We start from the raw sequence: 20515 nt of genomic DNA on the forward strand, positions 1-20515 counted from the left end.
GAGACACACATAAAGTGTCTATTCGGACCTGTAAGATTTAGTCCTTTTCTCAGGCTGCTCTTGAGAGTGCACTTCAGGTTAGGCCATGAAAACACTACATTGACCTTTTAGATTAGCTACTGAGGGAATCCAGTGTAATAAGAACCACATATAACTAAATGTTCTCTGGGCAGGCACAGGAATATACTGTTTACTTTTGTTGGTTAAAATGCATTGATCTCAAATGAGAGCATCCTTTGCCTAACACTTTTTCTTCAATGCCACCTTCTTGATCTCCCCACTCCTATTATTCCCAATCTCATTAGTCTAAGGGCACAGACAGCTACCTGACAGAAATACACCATTACTTCCCACTCACCCCCTCACTACCTTCCTGACTTCCACGTATAACATGGGCTACCACAAGGAAGCAGTGGATATTCACTTTTGGTATCTGACCTCCATTTGGGTCACGTCCATTTCTTTTGCATTCGCGAGTCAGTGATGATGTTCACAACCAAACTCTTCCACACAGCAATGCTCCTGTAATGCTACTAGCAGCTGCCACCTTGTTCACTACTGCATTATGCTACAGCCACAACACTTAAGAGAAATTGGTCCTAAAGGCAACGCATGTATTATAGATAAATGTCAATCTCTTGACTTAACACTTGTTAAGTCAAAGAAATCGCCTCACAATCAATCAATCCCTAGGGGACAGTTATGATGTGATATGGATTGTGGAGTTCTTTTATTCTTCCTTTTCTAGCCCAAAATTGCCAAACAACAATTGTCCTTCTAGGTAAATATGATGCCCGTTTCAAAGAAAGGCACCCAGGCCGATTCAGTGCTAACTTGGTCCACAGGTTAACAGCCCCAGGAGGATAGTCCCAGTGAATTTACAGCTGTAGAAAATCCTATGCTCATGCTTCACTGCCTAACCAGCAACTTTTAAAAAGGTACCACGATATCATTTTCTGACATTAATTATCTGAAAATTAAATGGCATCTTACCTACAAGTTTAAGTACCAGAATTTTTTACAGAGGCAATCTGGTTTACCAGAGCATATTGCAAAAACTCAAATGAATAGATAGTTGCATACCTAAGCCAAGGAAAATTACAAACACATCTGAAAATGATGAATTCTCACATAGTCAAGGCAAAAAAGCAAACACAGCCTTCTTTTTCTTTCCTTCTTCTCTACTTGTCTGTAGAGTTCTTTAAACTTGTCTACTAGATGACCTTTTTTTCTCTCTCTATTCACAACCCACCCTAAAATCACTAATGAAATACCTACATGTTTAAAAAATGGAACCTTCAAAAAACCTCTCTTCCACACAGCATTAAGGTTATCAATTTAGAAGACGACATCTATTTGGTAATACGCTTGTCACTCAAAGAAAAGGCCTCTTTCTTTGGAATTCAAAGCAGTTCAAGGCTAAATTGAGGACTATTTTAAATTCCTTATCCTGGGGTATAAGAGGTGGGTGAAATGGGTAAGGATGGTCAAAAGGCACAAACTACTAGCTATAAAATAAATAAGTTCTGGGGATGTAATGTACAGCGTGGTGACTATAGTTAATAATGCTGTACTGCATATTTGAAAGTTGCTTAGGAGAGTAGATCCTAAAACTTCTCATCACAAGAAAAAAAAATCTTTGTAACTATGTGTGGTGATGGATGTTAACTAGACTTACTGTAGTGATCATTTTGCAAAATATACAAATATGGAATCATTATGTTGTATACCTGAAACTAATATAATGTTATACATCAATTATACCTCCATAAAACAAAATAAATAAAAATAAAATAAATCCCTATTTCTCTTGCTTCTTCTACTTTCATAATCTTGAGTTACTTTCAAAACTTGTGAACTTAAAATGTTTTTTTCAGTCTTCTGTCCCAAATGGCATAGTAAATACTCCCCAGGGGATTGTGATATGCAGCAAAGTGTGAGAACCAATGCTCTACCAGCATATCTGGTGAAACATTCTCATTCTACACTTTAAAAAATGATTTTTTAGGGACGAGGTAGAGAAATGTTCAGTAAAGGGTTCAGCTGGTGAGCAAAAATGAGCAAAACATAAAGGAAAAATGTATACAATAAGGTATAGAGGAAAAGCTATTTAAATGACAAAGAACTAATCTGTGTGTGTGTGTGTATGAGAGACAGAGACAGAGACAGAGAGAGAGAGAGAGAGAATATGTATGTGTATGACTTCTTTTAAAAGTTTCCTGCTGCCATGTGATTCCATTTGAGAAACCAAGTTTTGTCTTGTTAAGCATGCTTCCTTACTGAGTCACGAATTGCTAAATATGTACTTATTCTTTTTTATAACGTCACATGCCAGTGACAGTAATTACCTGGCAAATAAAGATCAGCCCCTTAAGGAAGAGAAAATTGCATTCTACCCACTATAGTCATTTGTCATGTAATTCAATCATTAGTTTCATTTCATGTTTATTGCAGGCAAATCCTAATAAACCACTTCATTTTGGGCAAATCCCAGGGGGGTACATATTAACCCAAATTATGCAGAACTGTCCTAGGAGATTCACAAGAACCCGACATAATTATATATAGGGCACAACTGGATTCATTGACTACCAAAAAAAAAAAAAAATCCCTAAAATCCCAGGCAAGAAGCAACAAGTCCCAACTCAAGCCCACACTCCCTCCTGTGGAGGGAAATATTTTTTTCCTATTCCAGTAATTAATTAGTTCGTTCATTCATTCGTTCATTCATTCAAACACTACTGGGTGCCTATTAAATGCCAGGCACTGAGCTAGGAGTTAGGGATGCTATAGTGAGCAAATGGGGCACAGCATGGAGTCTAGTGGGGAAAAAACAAGTCATAAAAAGCAAGCGATTACTAATCACAGAGTGCTATGAAGGAAACAGTGGTGGAAGCCAATAACGGGGTGGGGGTGGGTGGGTGGTGATTGTGGTTGGGCTGGTGAGGGAAGGTCTCTGAGGAAAGACACTTAAGCACATGACAGATAAGTGGCCTGCCAACCAAAGAACTGAGGAAAGAGCAACCATCACAAAATTTTAGAGCTAAAAGTGACATGAACACAGGGCAATTACCTCTGTGATTTATAGAAACACAGAAGGAACAAGGAATTTAGGGACTTGCCAAAGCCCACTCAGATCAACTAGGTGCCAAGTGTGGACCTGAATCTGAACACTGGATAGAGGCAGCCAAAGGAACAACATCTTACTGTAGAGCCCAACCTGACCAAGGCAGGTGACTTCTCTCCACTCAACTCCCAGGTTAATCAATTCCTAGGTTAGACTTTGCTTATCTTCTTATCTCCTCTTTTCACACTCAAAACCATCTGAAAATCTCAAGGTTTATCAGGGATTTGTTATTAACACAGGAGCGCTAATTAGACGCCAGATTAGAAGGCTGTTTGGCCCTTTCTGCAGTCCCACCCAACCCTTTAGTGGCTTGATCCTGTCAAAGAAAAGATAGGATCCAGTCTGCCAACACAGATAGAAATGATCGCCCTCTCTGGCTCCCATGACAAGAAGGACAAAAAGCCATCCATTTGGCTTCAAAATACTAACTTTTTATCTAAAAAAGAAAACAGTTTTTAAGGCATTCCTTTTGGAAAGGACCAAGTCACTATTTCTGCTTTTTAAAAAGGCAATAGAGGGAAGGTAAGCTGACTGCCATACCAAGTTAAGTACCTAAATACAACTTAACTGAAATGAACCGCTGACTGACTGAGGGCTCAGACTTCATACAAGAAAAAGTCCTTATGATGCCACTAATCTTTTGAGCAGCTTGTCATAAACTAAGGTCACTGAGCCAGCATTGACCCTGCCAAGCAACCCAACAGCTAACCCCTCTAATGTAAGATTTACTACAAAACTGCACTGTGATGCTTAACTTCTGCCTTTGTGAGTGAGGGACCTACCAATTCATAACCTTGCTAGAAACTGTTACACGCAAACTGGCAACATGACAATAACAGTCATAACTTGCAAAATGACTCAGGAAACCACTCATTCAGCCTTAGATATAATGGCTGTCTTGAGCACCAAGGTTCAATATAATATCACAAGAAAACAGTAAAAGGGTTAATTCCACTTTCATGAGAACATAATGTGGAGAAGCAAATGCAAATTTTTCAAGGGCTAATCTTATATAATTTTAGACAGATTTTTTTTTAAGTTGGAGGAAATGGTATCAAAATGTATTCACCAGAAGTAGAATAGATAGGGTGTCTTGTTACACGATCTTACAGCACACCACTGGAAGAATGAGTTCTCAAAGGTTACTGGTAATGGGGAAATGCATTTTAAGACAATGAAACAAGACATCACTGCACCTGCCAAATGCTTCTTTTCCTACATGAAAATGTTGTTAAGTGCCTAAGTGACTTATTCCCAGAGGCTCACCAGAAACACAGACACTACAAAGACATCCCTGCCCAACAAGCCTCGACACAGAATACCAGCCCTCCGGGCCTGCTTCAAAGAGGAAAACTTTGAATTTGTCACAGTTAGTTAGCTCTTATCAAAGACTCAATTGAGAGGAGTGATATTTATGAAAGATTATCTAAAAGGCTTACTTTCCATCTCCACCTTCTAGGTGCTAGCCTTGAATCAACTTCTGGGCACCAGAAGACTTGGATCCTTTTCTCTTTGTCTTCTCTCCCAGAGAATTACCTTTGCTAATTTACACATTAATCTTATGGCCCCAGTTTTCATCAAAGAACATTTGCTATAAACACAGAGCAGTTTTCATGATCTCATTCTATGCCCCCTATATAAAGTCCCTCATCAGAAAGTTTTTTAAAATTTCATTTAATTTAATGCCCTCAAGATTAGTATGTCTTCTCTTTTCTGACGGTGAAAATTAAATAACCAACTATATTTCCCTTTTACCTGGAGCTTACCCTCAATCACAGCAGTCCTATCCTAGTCTACTGGTTCCCAGCCTTAGCATATTTGCCTTCTCCCTTCCATGGTACAAACTATCGCTATTTATGATTTATTAATATACTACTTATTATCTGTTAATATATTAATATGTTATTTATTTTATATGTTAGTGTTTATATCTACTAATACGATATTTATTATCTAACTTGCTACGTCAAACCTTTTTGGAAGGAAGAAAGGTATAAAGTAAAGCAAAATTAAAACACTTGCAACATGAATCCAGTGCATGAACTGACATGAACATACCCCCAAATTAATCACAAAAAACTCTAGATCGTATCCCTTTGAAGTGGGCTTGTATAATCATCCCTGTTTGACACACCAAACAGACCAACATGCTCTGTAGAGGACAGGCCCAAAGCAAAACAGAAAGGAAGCAGTGGAGATTCTGATGCATAATTCAGTACTCTTTCCTGTCAAGGCCTGGAAATTCCAGTGGTTGTGCTGAATTCAAGTTACCAACCTCCTCGCCACTGGCTATTCGGTGAGCCAGATCTTTTAAGTTTCTCATCATTCTTTCATCCCGAAAATCATAAGGAAACGTCTCCGTCCATTCTGTCAGGAGTTGAAGGATTTTAGGTGCAATTTTTCTTATCTGGTTCTAGAGAGAAAAAGCAAATCTAATTCAGTGATATCTATCCATCTATCCATGGACTACATCAAATAAATAACTACAAACAGTGTCACTGATAAACTTCCAGTGCAAAGTCTTTGGGGTTGAAGACAAAGCTCTAGTCCCCCTCCCCCAAGTCAATGCCAAGTGCCACCAACTTAAGGCAGGCTCTAGGGTTCTTCCATGGCACTAGATTTATATTGTGTTCTTTATACCATTCCCAATTCCCTTTGCAGAGCCATGACCATTTACACACCTCAGCCAGGGGATAAGCCAGGATTACTTAAGGAAACCAACTTCACAGAATCTAAGCCATAGAGTTACCAACCCTAATAGAAAAAATTGTAAAGTTCAAAACATATCATTACCTTATCACTATTAGGATCACTTAGTCTCTGGTGCTCGACGCATAAGTGGCAAACCTTGGCCATTAGCTCATACGGATGCATAAATAACCGAGAACTGAGTAGGAAGGTAAATATGTACGTTCTCTGTGGCAAAAGAAAAAAGTCATCACGGTTACATTCCCTCTGAAACTAACATCTTTCCTATACACTATACATCTTCTTTAATCAAGTTCTCTTGATCAAAGTTAACATGCTGCAGTTTCAAAAGTGATGCTTACTAGTAGAAAAATACTGTAAGGTGGATTTCTCCTTTACCTTCTGATGTATCTTTTCCCCTAAACCATACTAAAAGTAACAGAAGTAAAGGATAAGTTTAGCTACTGAAATTATTCACAGCACATTTTCACATTCATCCTCTGGGAGCCAGGATACCACGACACATAACTCACTCTAGTAAAGAAGAATGAAATTCAGCCCAGAGAGATAAAGCTAACTTTAATATATCACCCATACAGAATCTTGTTCTGTGTCCAAATATTATCGTTAACTCAATGGAAACCAAAAAAAACACCCAACCCACATCAACTCAAGAATTCTCCAGTGTGTCCAGTGTGGCACAGTGGAGTGTTTGTGTGCTTATGTCAGAAAATTCAAAGGCAGGCTTTCAAGTAATATATTTAGTTGCTCAAAGGCTAAGCAATTCGATAAAACACAATATCACACTATACTATACTTTTCTTTAACCACATTGTCTCCCAAGAAGCCAGTAATGAAGTAGTGCTTATTTGTTATAATAGTTTCAGACTCCCAATGAAAAGAAAAATTCCATGGTTTTTTTTTACCCCCTTAGGCGCCTTTCGTAGCTCATAAACACTTACAGGGCTGAACAAGGGATTCCTTTTACTTCTGATTACAAGTTTTCCCTGTGTGGCAACATATTTGAAAATGCTATGTAACAAATCACACACAGAGAGATAACTCAGTAAGAAACATCACGGTGAATTACAGTGGCAAGCACAAACTATCCTTTGCACACTAAGGTCATTATTTTATTTATAAAAACAGATGAATCTAGTATCTGGATATTTTCATGAAATCTTTATCAACAACCAGCTGTTGAGTGACAGGGACAGCTGTAGCACAAGGGAAGGGCAAAAAACATCACTTGTCCCAGAAATAGAAAATCTCAGTTTGAATGCTGATGCTGGGAGTGAGACCACGCAAAAATGACTCAACATTCCGAATTTCAGTTTCCTCCTCTCTAGCCTCTTGGAACTGCTATAAAGACTGAGAAAATGTAAATGAATTTCCTAGATTAGAAATTATTATTTGTACAAATGTCAGTTATCAAAGTAAAATATAAGCAAGCATGTCATGTGACGTCCGATCTACAAAGAATATAACTCTTGTTCTCTTTTCTATGAAGTTTCCCTCTCTAATTCCACTTTTCTCAGCATACTGATGGTTTTGGAAACAAAAAAGGCATTAAATATTCTGGGAGCATCCAATGTTCTCTGGAATTTTTATTTAAGGACCAAGGTATATGTTTGAATCAAACCTATAGAAACTTCATTTAGATGGTATCTGACTGCCCACATGTGATGCCAACCCCGAAAAGAAACTGATAGGCAGACAACAACCAAAATCTGAATCATACCCAGGCTCAATTTGATCTTACAGCACTCAATAATCAATATGCAATTTCTTACTTGAAAAATTCTTAGCAACCCAGCTACAATTCTATAGTATCTAGGGTCCCTGACTATTACACTGTAATTTCTGCTGAATACCCAGGATGTGTTTCGGAGGAACGTGGATACCTACATCCGGATAGTAATCCACATTAGGCACTAAGTGCTGGATGAGTGCTTCCAGAGATCCGGAGAGGAGGTTGTTGTCATGGTAATACAACCCTCCACAGCTGTCCTCTGCAGACTGATAGAGGTTTCGGTTATAACCACTGCTGTCAAACATTGCTGAAAAGGGAGGAGTCTGAGGCATACTTTCCTAAAATGAATAAAAAAGGAGAAAACATAGTGTCAGTAATATGCAGTCAAAAGAAAAGCAAGCTTGAACAGGCACCAGGCTTTCATAGTCATGAGGGGACAGGCAATTTAAAAAATATATTAGGTTCAGATACAACATCAGAACCCATCAAGAAGCAGATTGCTCTTCGAGTAACACACGTACGCATACTTTTGAGTACCAATCTCATTCAATCAAATGTCATAAAATGTTAGATCGAAGGATCCAATCTGGACTTAAACTCAAGTCTCTGGCTGCCGTATTGAGATATCACTCCTTCACGTTTGGCTGTGAAGGCAGGGAGGGGAACTGAGCTTCAAATTGTTTTATCCCACTGAGTCAAGTATTATCCTAAGTTGGAAATCTGTAAGCCTTCCAAGTTGGCTGGGAAGAATTACATAACACTTAAGAAATATCAGACTAGCACTGAGCACATCAGGAGGTAACTGAAACGGAAGTTGAAAAAATGAAATTACAAAGGAGGCCTAGAATTAAAGTGCACTGTGTGTGTGTGTATCAAGAGAGTTCATGCTGACTCCCCAGCTTTCACTGGAAGATCTGATGCTATTGATTTTCACCCCTTTGTGTCAAATTCTTTTGGGGGTTTCATTCTCAGTAAACACACAGGCTGAGAAGGCGCCTGATTTGGGGAACAAGGAGCACTGTGATGGTCCTCTCCATCTGTGTGCTTTGCCACTCACAAAGCCCTGTCAAAGGGTGCTCAGAGGAGGCCAGAGGCTATTAAGTTATTACTTGGACTCCTGGGCACAGAGCTCCCAGCTCTGAGAAGAGATCTCAGTTTCTGGCAGCATGTCTGGACAACAGAGGCATTCAGGAGTTGCCGAGACTGAGGGGTTCAGACGGCAAACAATGAGGGGAAGCCAAACTCCAGGCCTTGGAATGACAGGAACAGGGTGTGTGGAGGCTGCAGGAGGACACAGTCTGGGCTAATCCTTCTTTTCAAGACGTCAAAACATATCTGCATCCACATGGGGGAGGGGTGTGGAGCCCTGTCTGAGAAGGCACATTCGCCACTCCAATCGCATCTGTTCCAGCTCCAGCTAATGGGGGCCACAGTGTCACAAAGTGTGCACGTGCCTCCATCTGTGTGCTTTGCCACTCACAAAGCCCTGTCAAAGGGTGCTCAGAGGAGGCCAGAGGCTATTAAGTTATTACTTGGACTCCTGGGCAGGGGGCAGCCAGGGGTGCGGTGCCGGAAAAAAACAACATCCATTGTAACGCCAACCTGGCAGGTCAAAATGGCATTTAGGGTAAGAAGCATAAAAAAAAAAAAAAAAAAAAGAAATAGAAGAAAAGCTTTAGCATTTTGTACTCTATCCCACCCACAAACCAATGCTAGAGGAGAATGTAAAAGGATCCATGAAAAAATAGCCATAAAAGGGAAGAAAGTGATTACTGAGAATCACTCTATCTGGGGAGATTTGTCACTACCAGGGTCATCATCACCGTGCCTCTCGCTTAGGCAGGACATGGTCAAAACGGCCAAAGGATCAGGAGCTACGGGACGTAAACATAACACAAATGCTCCACACTGGGCTGGTAAGACCTCACAGAGGAATCACGGGTAAATCAATAACTCAGTATTAGCATTTTATAAGGCAATGGACAAAGTATGTTTTTGTCCTCTTCAAGTTGCCAGTTTTCTATGAGTACGATTCATGTGCAACATAACTGTTGCAAATGGGCTGCCTTTGATGGGAAGGAAAGAAGAGTCCACCTACCCTTGCCCTGAGAAACTCAAAACGTCCTTAAAAACTGGGAGCCAGGACCTGAGATGAGAAGCACCTAAAACTTACTTCCAACGGCCTAGAGAGAGCCCTCCATCTGGACTTGGTTACCTGACACTGGCTTAAAAAAGCTTTAGATGGTTAAAACCACAGTGTCCTTCACATACAGGATGACAAGTGGAACTCACTTTATGATGCCCTTGGAGTTGGGTTTTTTCTTATTTTTTCTGCCAAGAACCATGAATTTTCCACAATTTCTCCACTTACTCATCACGACTGAAACCATCCCAATAAAGTGCTTTTGGGAGACACTTGGCCAGGATTTGGGAATTTCAGAAAATCAGAAAATGTTAAAACTTGCAGAGGACCATAGAAATCATCTAGTCCAGGATGGAAAATAGGTTTCATTTCACTTTCCAACTGTAATCAATTAGAAGTGGTTGCCTAGAGGCCTGGAGATCAGTGAGAAGGATTCAAAGGCTGTAACTGGGAGGGAGAATGTGCGCCCTAAGTGATTAGCAATAACTGCAAAAACAGTCAGGGAAGAAGCCAAAGTCCAGGTGTAATTGTGTCGGATCTCCTCTTTTCATAAATGTGCAAACTGAGAGCGTGGGAGGTGAAGTGAAGTGACCAGGCTAAGATCACACAGCGACCAGGCCAGAGCACCAAGGGAGCCCAGTGGAACTCCCCTGAATCTTGCACCTCTGATGCCTTCAATTCATTGACAGTTAAGCACTAACCCACAAAACAGTCATTTGTCACTCAGAGTCCCCTTTGAAGGAATTAGCACCAAAAGCCACCAAATATTTGTACTTCTTCTTTCTTTACTCCCATAAAGCAGACAAACACTCAGATCTGGACAAGGACTCAGATCTAATGAGTCATAATGTGGCTGTGAAAACTTTGGAAAGTCACTTACCCTGTCCCCCGCCCCCGTATGTTTTTTCATCTGGAAAATTATTTCCAATTTTGCTCACCCTTTCCAAAATTCTAAATTATAAAAAAACTACCAATTTTCTTGACAGCCAAGTTCTTCTTAGAGCATTATTAGAGCAATGGCAAAAGTATTGCTCAAGTATTGTTCCTTGGAAATGTATCACTCACAGGATTTGTGAGGAGATACAAAATATCAACACTTAGAAAATCCCCTCCAACCACGTGCCAAAAGAAAATACTGCAAACAGCAATGGAAACCATGTCCAAGTAAATTAATTGGGGTTATAGCTTATCATACTTAAAAATCAAATTTAAGAAGAGAGCATGTCACAGGTCGTTTTCTGCCTTCTAATTAGCCCAAAGTTCTGTTCCAAATCAGCTGATTTCATTTCCCCATGAACCACCCTTATTGTTGAACTTGCACACAGCAACAACCAACTGCTGAGATTCGAGTCACGCCAAGAGACCCCAGCCCCTTATTTATGCACAATGGTCATATTTTTCTACCTTGCCATATCCGTACTCAAGACAGCATCTCTTAATTCCTTAGGCCCTCTCCCTTCCTTAGTCGTACATTCTTCTACTATGGGATCCTGCATGCTGGAAAAGGTCTCCACATTCCACAGTCCTTCCTTCTGATTTCCCCTCAAGGCCCCTCACCGGGGAAATGCCTAGGTGCTCGGTGTAGAAGCTCTGAGAATGAACGTCAGCAGCTCCCGTTTGTGTAAGGTTTGCTGCCTACAAATGCCTTTCTGAATTCTACAACCACCCTGCTTGGCAGGCATCCTCACTCTGTGTTGACTGCATAAGAAGTGAGGTTCAGAAAAACTGTGTTAACTCACTTGAGGTTACATACCGGATAAGGGACAGACAGGGGAGGGTTTCACACCTAGGTCTTCAGCCTCCAGGTTCAAAATTTATTACACTACATCATGTTATGCTGCAAATGGTCTTGGAACTTCTAATGTTTAACCAGAAAATGAAAAGCCTGTCAGTCTATCTCAAATTGTAGGCTATTAGAATAATTTATATGTTTTACATATGTTTTACTACATTACAATAATTTATATGTATTACAATAATTTATATGTTCTGTGTAAATCCTCGCTCTAAAGATGTATTAATGCCATTATTACTCTTATTAGAAAGCAATACTACCAACAAAAATACTTAAGCTACTAATCTTTGCAACCAAAGCATTGTCCCATCTAGACAGAGATTTCAGAGATTCTAATATACATTTCTTTATATTTTAGCATTTTTGAAATTGGAATGCATGTAAATAGTCCAGTGATAAGAAAATATGTTGGAGTCTTTTTTTAGCAATATATGAAATAAAAGACCATCTTAACAATGAATCGCATCTTAGATTCAATGAAACACAGTGATATTTGCTTGTGTGTACTTTATAGATCTCCAGTAAAAAATTTTAATGAGACAAATGACCAAAAGAAAAAGCATACATCACAGTATGCATCTCCCATTTCTGGACAATCTCTAACAAGTGGCCAGTCTAGCTGTTTTCTGGAAGGATCAACTACCTTGTGTAATAGATGCATTTGATAAACGAGGAGAAAGGTCAGCGAATGGTACAGAAAGTCCTGTTTGTGAAGCGTATTTTTAAATACTTAAGAAGATCAACACAGCAGATTTGTCCTCTCAAGCGTCTCCCTTCTCGTTATCTACATCAAGAACTACTGCTTATTCAGTATCACTCAGATTTTACATCCAGGACTTCAGTTTTACCTGCTTCCGTTCTGGAATTGAAAACTGAGGCTCAGAAGATTAAATATTGGCTTGGTTCTTGCTTAAGAAAGCAAATACAATACCCAAGTACTGGACATGAGAATCCAGAGAGGTATATATCCCTGGGCACTATTAACTCTAGCAATCAAGTGCTAACTTCTCTAGAGGAAGAGGGCTAAGTGGAAGCCTGCTCCTACCCCAAGGCTTCCATTTATTTTTTTTATCTCAGTGTAGTTCTGAGTTCTTCTTATCTGCAGCAAACCTTCTCTCGACAGCTCTCACAATTAATATTTTCTGTCTCTGGGGTCCTGTGAACTCTCAATTTACTCCTCTCTACCATTTCCAACATAATCTCAAAACCAACTTCTCCCATGTCTGCCATCCTTCTTGAGCACAAGTTTTGTCCAACCCTGTACACCTACCTATAGAGACCTGCTCACCAAAAATGTTTAGGAAAAACTGACTCCTTTCCAAAATTAGAATGTGTGGTGTCACTGAATTAAATACTGGCATTAATTTACTGTTAAGTCAAACTTGAAAGTAGTTAATTCCTTTGGAAAAAGAGAACTTTATATGAGACACTTGAAAAAGCTGCTGACTTTACTCAAATCACTACCAATAACATAAGGTGAGGAGAGGTTAATCTCAACAGCAATTCTCACCTGACAAAGCTTCATTTGTAAACCGGTTCCTAGGAACTCAGAATATATTCTATTTGGCAGTGGCTCTTAACTTTTTAGGAAGACCACAAACCTCTCCCCACACTGCCCCCAGAGAAATATACCAACAAGTCTGCATATACTTTCAGGGAGTTCAGATCCTAGATTAGGAAGCACATGTGCTGGCCTGTACAGAACCTGGATATTATTTATCTACTCCTTCTCAAAGGAGAACATGGTGGTTCCAAAGGGAATCTTGGTCTAACACATTCAGGACTGGCTCCTGAGAAATCAAGGAATACTTCTATTTTCAGGTAGTAGCAATCAAATGGAGTTCAAGAGAATTTTAAAATTTAAAAAATTTTTTGGTTTGGGTAGAGATATTTAAATAGGCATTTTTTCCCCCCTAAATTGAGGCAGCATTCTGGAATGGGGAGGAGCAATGAGACAATGGGAAACAGATTTCGGTTTTTAAAACAACGAACTAAGCTAAAAGAAAGCATAGAGACACCAAAATTAGCATACAGATTACAGGCTCTGCCAGAAAACTTCCCAGAGGGAAGTAAAAGATATATCCAACCCAGGTATACAAGATGAATGTTCTTTCTTAAAATTAATTTGGTAAGTTGAAAAGTTGGTTGACAGACAAGATATCTTACAGGGGCAGCTAATTCAGTCACAAAGATAGATCATGTTCTTCCAAGGACCCTGACAAAGTTTAGCCTGACATTGATCCAGCAGCAAGGAGGCAAGCTCCGGGTGATTTAAGGGATGAATGGATTTGAAAGGCATGCCTAATGGTTTCAAACCAACTAAGGCACCAGATGAAAAGCTGCCTTTTTCTAAACAGCAGACTGTGTCTGAATTAGCAACTGCTTTTGCACAACGTTATTTATGACGAGGCAGGTGCACCAGGATAAGGTGGTTTCAGGTGACAATTCAAACTGGAGAAGAGGTCGAGAAAAAGATGGGTGTGGGAACTAAATCAAAACCGATCCTTCAACATCTGCTATAGGTATTTTGTAAATCTCTGCCAGAATGTCAGGACAGCATTTCCTTCACATTCAAGAGAATGCGACAGAAAAGGTAGGCATCAAAGAAAAAAAGTTTTTTTTTTTCCAATTCCTATTTCATCATAGTGCTTGGGTGAAATATTTAATAAATCCAATGCCCTTATATTGATCACTATCTTTTAGCTTCTGTGCAAATGCTGGGCATGTGTCCCAATTGAAAAACAACAAACGCACTGAGGTAGAGGAAGGCCTCCCTATCACACTGAACTTTGAAAGTATATTTGTTTAGTGAGGAGAGGCTTAATTTAATATGCTGGAATTACTGGTTCCCCAATTCCCAGCTAGATTCCAAAGGAACTTTGCACTGTGGTGAGATGCATCTTCTTCCTCCTTTCATTTGCGGTTCCAGAGATCTGAAGGAGAAAGAGCTCACAAATTTCAGCTTCACTCCCACTAGTATTGCAAGTCCTTTTAGCCTCCTCTCGGCACTGCTGGATCTTAGAACACTAGGACTGACTGCGTGCTTGTGGAGTGTATCTAACCAGGATTTGAGTCAGGGTGAAAATAAAAGTCAAGTTTCTGACACTGTCCAATACAGGGCTTATTCTGAGCTTGAAAATGTCTAGCATATTACCTTCTCATTTCTTTCCTCAGCCAGGGGAAATCCTAAAAGCAGAAATTTCTAGCAGCATCTCTGGAAAGTGGGGAAATGCTACACCTCCGCGAACCTCCTTGAAAACAGAGGTATTGTGTTGAGAGTATAAACAACACAGAGCAGACAACTCAGAATTGACTCACTTCTTTGGCATGTGAACAAAAAAGTAACTCCCAGATAAGTACATGCTTTGGAACTGAGTCCCAAATGCTTAGGAGATTTCACAGTCAAGGAAAAAAAAAAATCAGTATTTTTGAGGAAAAAAGGTCCTATTTCTCTCCACAATGATGAAATGGTGGTATTACTTTCTGATTTGTTATAGACTTCCATACAAAAAATGAATTTGTATTTTGCTTGATTTGTCCTAGATGCTACTTTAAAAAATCTTTACTAATTCCTAATTGATAAAGGAAGGGGACTCTGACTCAAATACTATCTTTGGTTTCCCTGGAAGCAAAACAAAGCTAAAATTTGTGATCTTTTGTCTTGGGGTTATCTTGTTAGTAGTTTATTAAAATAAACACAAAATGACATTTCAGTACATGGCAACTCTAAATGGGCCTGGAGAGTCATTTAAAACTTTTCCATGAGATAAATCTTCACTGTGTGGGAACTGATCCCAGAACACACTGACACTCTTTACGCATTAATTGTTTTTCTTCATCTACAACTTCCATGCAGTTCCTGGGCCTAACAGTAGGTGGCGCCATGTCCCTTGTCTTTGAAATGGTTGGCGCTTTCCAGCAGTAACAGTCAGTGCTGGTTTAGAAAAGAAAAAAGACGAGTACTGGAGAAAGAAATTGAGGTATTAGTGTTTGTGATCCTGGCATATTACTGAACATAGGAAAGTGGCATTACTCATGCCATACAGTTGAAAATATATGCTGGCTGATAAAGCCAGTCGGTCTTATTGCCTTATGTCTTAGGTGCCCGAAAATAATGAGAATTAATTACTTCATTTTCCCAGAGGAATAAAAGTGATCTTCTGGATAATCAAAATCATCATTATCTAATTAAGTGCCATCACAAAGAACTTTCTGGAATATTGGAAATGTTCCTCTTCTGCACCATCCAATACAGTGGCCATTAGCCACATGTGGCTGCTGAGCATTTAAAATGTACCTAGTGCAACTGAGAAACTAAGTTTTTAATTTTGTTTAATTTAATTAAACAACTTAAGTTTAAATATTCGCATGTGGCTATTGGCTACCATACTGAACAGCACAGATATAAGTAGCTGAATGATCATTTATACATGATAGGTCTCAAGCCAAATTATAAAATATCATATGGGGAGCATCCTTCACCAAAAGGGTTTATTTTTCTAAATCCAGTTCATCTCAGCAGGAACATGACCTAATACTTAGTGAGGACACTCAGTAAACAAGCAGAATTTTCTATTTACATTTTATTCTGGAACATGGTTACTGGGATAATTTTATTTTTTGGCTGGAAGTTCTTGAAAAACTATGATTATTCCTCCCCCTCCATTCTTCTCTTTTTGATAAACGGAAAGATAATGGTAACCTATAAAGTGTTTTCCTCTCTTACAAGGCTGATTTGTACTTTCCCTGTGTTAAACTAATTTTCATACCAGGGCTTCCTAATAAAATTTGAATCAAATGAATGGCTTCCACATATAGACATATCTTGAAATGAAATAGTAAATACATAAACCTAAGAAAAAATGGTGGAGAAACTGGTTAAAAATTTTGTAGATAGTAACAGTGACTTAACAGGTCAAAAAAAGTTTCTGACACAACTTTCTTGATGATTATTTTTTAATACACCTGTAGTAGAAAAACAAAAGCAAAAAACAGTTCAAGAAAATATTGAATCTCTACATAATTTTCATCAATAAAAAGAAACTTCACTATCCTCTCTTCATTTCCAGGCACCCAGAAAGTAGCTGAACATTGAACTGCGGATACTTCATTCTTCATCTTCCGCCCCTAATATAGGGTGCAAACGCATGAAGTGACAGTACAGCAAAATAAATCAGTTATCACAGAGCTAAAACGGACTCGGGAACCATCTAGTTCAACATCTGTCAACTTTACAGAGACTACAGGTATAGGGAGAGAGCAAGTGACTTGTTAGGGCTCCAGATCTGCCAGAACCCAAGTCTCCCTGTTCCCAAGGCAGAAATCAGCTCACGGCACTGGGCTACAACATTTGTCATTTTAGGATAATCAAGGGTTGCATAGATCTAACTTTTGTAGATTTAACTGGAGAACCAAAAGAGAACAACTGCAGTTCTTGAAACGTGAAGGGGGTGGGCACGTAACACCTGAATTCAACGACTAACACCAAAAATTCCAGAAATCTTAAGCAGTATTTTCAACAGTACAATTTATCTCTTTAGGACTTCACAAAATGTTAGAATGGCTTTTCCATTTATTATTTGTTACATCAGAATCAAGATTCTCAAACCTTATATCAGAGATTCCAGATTTTTCTCCCAAGGAAGGGAGAATACCCTCCTTCCCTCATCTCCTATCCAAGAAGATCCTCTCTTTGGGGTCATCCAAATGGTCCTCCAAAGTCCAATTCTTCCAGGTCACCTTTGAGACTTGATAAAGTTAATCTCATCACTTCCTGGGCCATATCAGGTACCTTACCTCACATAGACACTGGCTCAGCTTCTCCCTTCAATTTTCTTACCATTTCTCTTTTTCCTAGATAGGTGTTATTCAATTTTTTTTTTGTATTTTTTTTTGTACTGTATTCTATTAGCCAGTAGTTAATTTTAGATTATGAGAATGTAACATTAGTAATAACATAAGAAATATGTATTATTATGATAAATAATAAATTTTAGAAATATTTAGTAATATATACCCAAGAATATATTAGATTAGATACTACGCTGGGGGAAAAAGGACAATAAATGCAAATACTTTCTGGCAATTTTCTATTTCAATAAGACAGCATCATCCCAGGTATCAGGTGTGGTATCAGATTAAGTGGAGCACATAAAATGGAGCAAGATAGCAAATGCACCACGGAGAAATAAATTCTAAGAATTTAACATTCCGTTAGACAACTGGAAAGTAGAAGGCCAGTATGCTCAGTAGCCAGCAATGTCGCCACCTCTAGGAAAACAAAGGACGGACGGACATCTAGTGGAAGAATGCCAACAAGAAACTCGCTAATCAGTAGCTGATCTTCTCATCTTTGCCAAAAAATCTGCTTGAAAGGCATAATATGGCACTGCTTGTGAGCCCTGATTTCTGTCAAAAGTGCCCTGGGTCCTCATTGGCTCAACCACTGTCCCTCCCCAAAATAAAATAACCATTAATGATAGGGTCTAACAAGCTGCCAGCCTTATCTTTCTGTTATGAAAGTCTCAACAGCCAAGAATTTTTATTTTTATCTCTTTTTAGAAATCAATTCTACATTTCCTCTAAACCTCACCGAACCAGTTATTTTCCTCCCAAATCTCCAATCAGGTACACACTCTGGTGAACTGGAGCCTCCTTGTTTCTTAGCACAGGCTTATCACCACGGTCCAACTATGTTTTGAATTAAGACACAGCCATCACATGCCAAGCTCTAGCTACCGTTTTCGGGAGGAAAGAATAATTATTCACCCCATCTGAGTCTGACTGTACCAGACATTATTCAAGAGTGCAAAATCCTGATCCCTGGACTCTTCCTCTTTATGCACCCAGTTCAGAGACCCTCCCTCGGCCATTAGAGATCACCCAGGGCTAAATATAGACCTACGCACAGCAGCAGTTCCCGACCGTGGTCACATGGCGCTGCTGACCAAGGACTCCTTGGAGACGCTTTCGGCCCAAACACACATACACACATTTGTGTGGATATTCATTTCTACACACTATACCCACTGAACTCATCGGCAAAGACGGACACATCTACATTCAGAAGAGAAAGTCACTCCCTAGAGATCTCCTGCTATTTACCACACTTGTGCCACCCTCTGCACTGTCAGAGCACTCAGCTACGTTGCTTTCGCCAGAACTGCGCCAATTCGGTTGCGGCAAGGTGGGAAGCAATACTCAAGTGATACGCAGGCAGGCGCGCGCCCACACGCACACCCACACACAGGCGAGCACACACCAGCCCTCCTATTTCATCCTTTTCTCTTGTACAGCATTGAGTTCTTCCCACGGTTCTCCTAGAAAGAGGAGCCTCCCTCATGCTAGCTGCCTGCGAGGCTCCGCGGTACCCCCAGTAGACGTTATTATCCTTCGGCCAGGTGACCCGAGGCCGTGAGCTCAGGCAAGAGCAAGGGTACCCGTGTGTCCCAAGTTCGCCAGCTGAACGCTGGGATGAAAGCATATCACCTCATCAGTGGCAAGCACATGATTTATGTTCCCTGTCCCTTCCTAAAGCCTGACCTTAGATTATCAGGCTCCGACACCCAAAATAAACAACATACACACACACACACGAAACTAGCCCAGAAGTAGAAGGAAACAATCTAGCTGTGTACGGGAAGAGAAGAGAGGATGAAGAAAGGATGAACGCGACTACAACTCAGACAAATCCTCAAAAACTGTACCCAGATCTCGAAACAGAAGGCCTGGCTGCGGGATCAAGGAGAAAGAAGCAAGGCAAAACGCAAGCCTGTCCCGCTCGGGCCCCAGTGGCTCAGCCCCGCACCTGTTGGCACCGGGTCCGCTCCCCGGGCAGCGCCAGGCGCCGTCGGCGGCCGGGCAGGCGACTCCCCCGGTCCCTGGCTTTTCCCGGCCGCTTTGCGCCGGCGAGCACTCGCTCGCCCCGGGGCGCAGCCGGCAGCCGGGGCGCAGACTGAGAGCCGGAGTCGCTCCGAGCGCAACTCCCGGGCCGCCGAGGAGAGCGCAGAGCGCAGCACGGTCGCGCGTTCCCGCTGCCAGGCTTCGGTTCCCGGGAGAACTGCCTGGCCAGAGAACAACCCACCTGCAGACGGACCCCTGGTCCTCGGCTTCCGGGCTGTTTGCCGTGCGCCCACAATCGCGACCAAAAGGCCGGGAGCGAAGAGCGCGGGAAGAAGGAAAAGAAAAATCCGTCCAACCAGTCGGGTGCCTTGTTTATACTGAAACTACGGCCCCAGCCGCTGTGCACACCCCCTCCGCTCCGAGCGCCCGCCCCCGCAGCCAGCCCCGCCCCGGCACGCGCCGACCAATCACGGTGCAGCTCACCGCCCACCCCGCCGCCGCCTCCAGCGCCGAGGACCCGGCCCGCGCGTCCCAGGGGGCCGGGGCTCCAGCCGCGCGGTGGCCGGGTGCCCGCCCACGCCGCGGAGCCGCAGGAGCCCAGCGCAGCGCTGTTTACCAGCGCCGGTTCGGCTCGCTCCGACGGCCTGCGTTACCTCCTGAGTGCACCTGCTCGGGGCTGTTTGTGCAGTCATGTGTATGTGTGCGTGTGTTCATTTACCTGTGTACCTCCTGTAAATACCGGCCCGACTCGTTATACAGTCTCTATTACCATAATTATGAGCTAAAGGTTACTGTCCATGTAACTTTCAGAACAGAGCTGAGAGAAACCACAAGAACATTCGCTCAGCAAATATTTACGGAGAGCCCGAGTGCCCGGCGTTGTGCAAAACGCTGGGGGCACACTTCAGGCAAAAGTAGCCTGGTGCCTGCCATTATGAAGCTTACAGTCTAGTGAAGGACAAACGGTAAGCAAATGGTCACCCACACAAAATGTGAAATTGCGGCTGTTAGAAGTTCCACAAAGGAAGGAACCTGTGCCGTGGAATATGACTCTGGAGGCAAAGCGGGGAGGCCAGTCCTCAGTAAGGGCTGGGTTGTCACGGTAACCACATACTCTTATCATTGGCTACTTGCTAACTATTTTAGGAAAAAGGTAAAAACCTCAAT

At 41.2% G+C, this 20515-nt stretch overlaps 1 protein-coding gene across 11 annotated transcripts in view; it reads right to left on the reverse strand.

Moving 5' to 3' along the window:
* Positions 1 to 20515, reverse strand: part of RASGEF1B (RasGEF domain family member 1B) — a 562507-nt gene that overhangs the window by 15477 nt on the left and 526515 nt on the right. For 10 of the 11 annotated variants that reach the window (XM_087434486.1, XM_087434493.1, XM_087434485.1 and 7 more), the window contains 3 exons: positions 7724 to 7906; positions 5921 to 6043; positions 5403 to 5540 (listed from right to left, as the gene is read on the reverse strand). In XM_087434486.1, the coding sequence (XP_087290612.1) occupies positions 5403 to 5540; positions 5921 to 6043; positions 7724 to 7906 (444 nt within the window). Of the gene's footprint in view, positions 1 to 5402; positions 5541 to 5920; positions 6044 to 7723; positions 7907 to 19589; positions 19718 to 20515 lie in introns of those variants that run through there. The other variant, XM_004430881.3, reaches the window with a different exon arrangement.

Source organism: Ceratotherium simum, chromosome 8 (assembly GCF_057802395.1).
Source record: "Ceratotherium simum simum isolate JZ-2026a chromosome 8, ASM5780239v1, whole genome shotgun sequence".
In the NCBI taxonomy this organism is placed as follows: domain Eukaryota; kingdom Metazoa; phylum Chordata; class Mammalia; order Perissodactyla; family Rhinocerotidae; genus Ceratotherium; species Ceratotherium simum.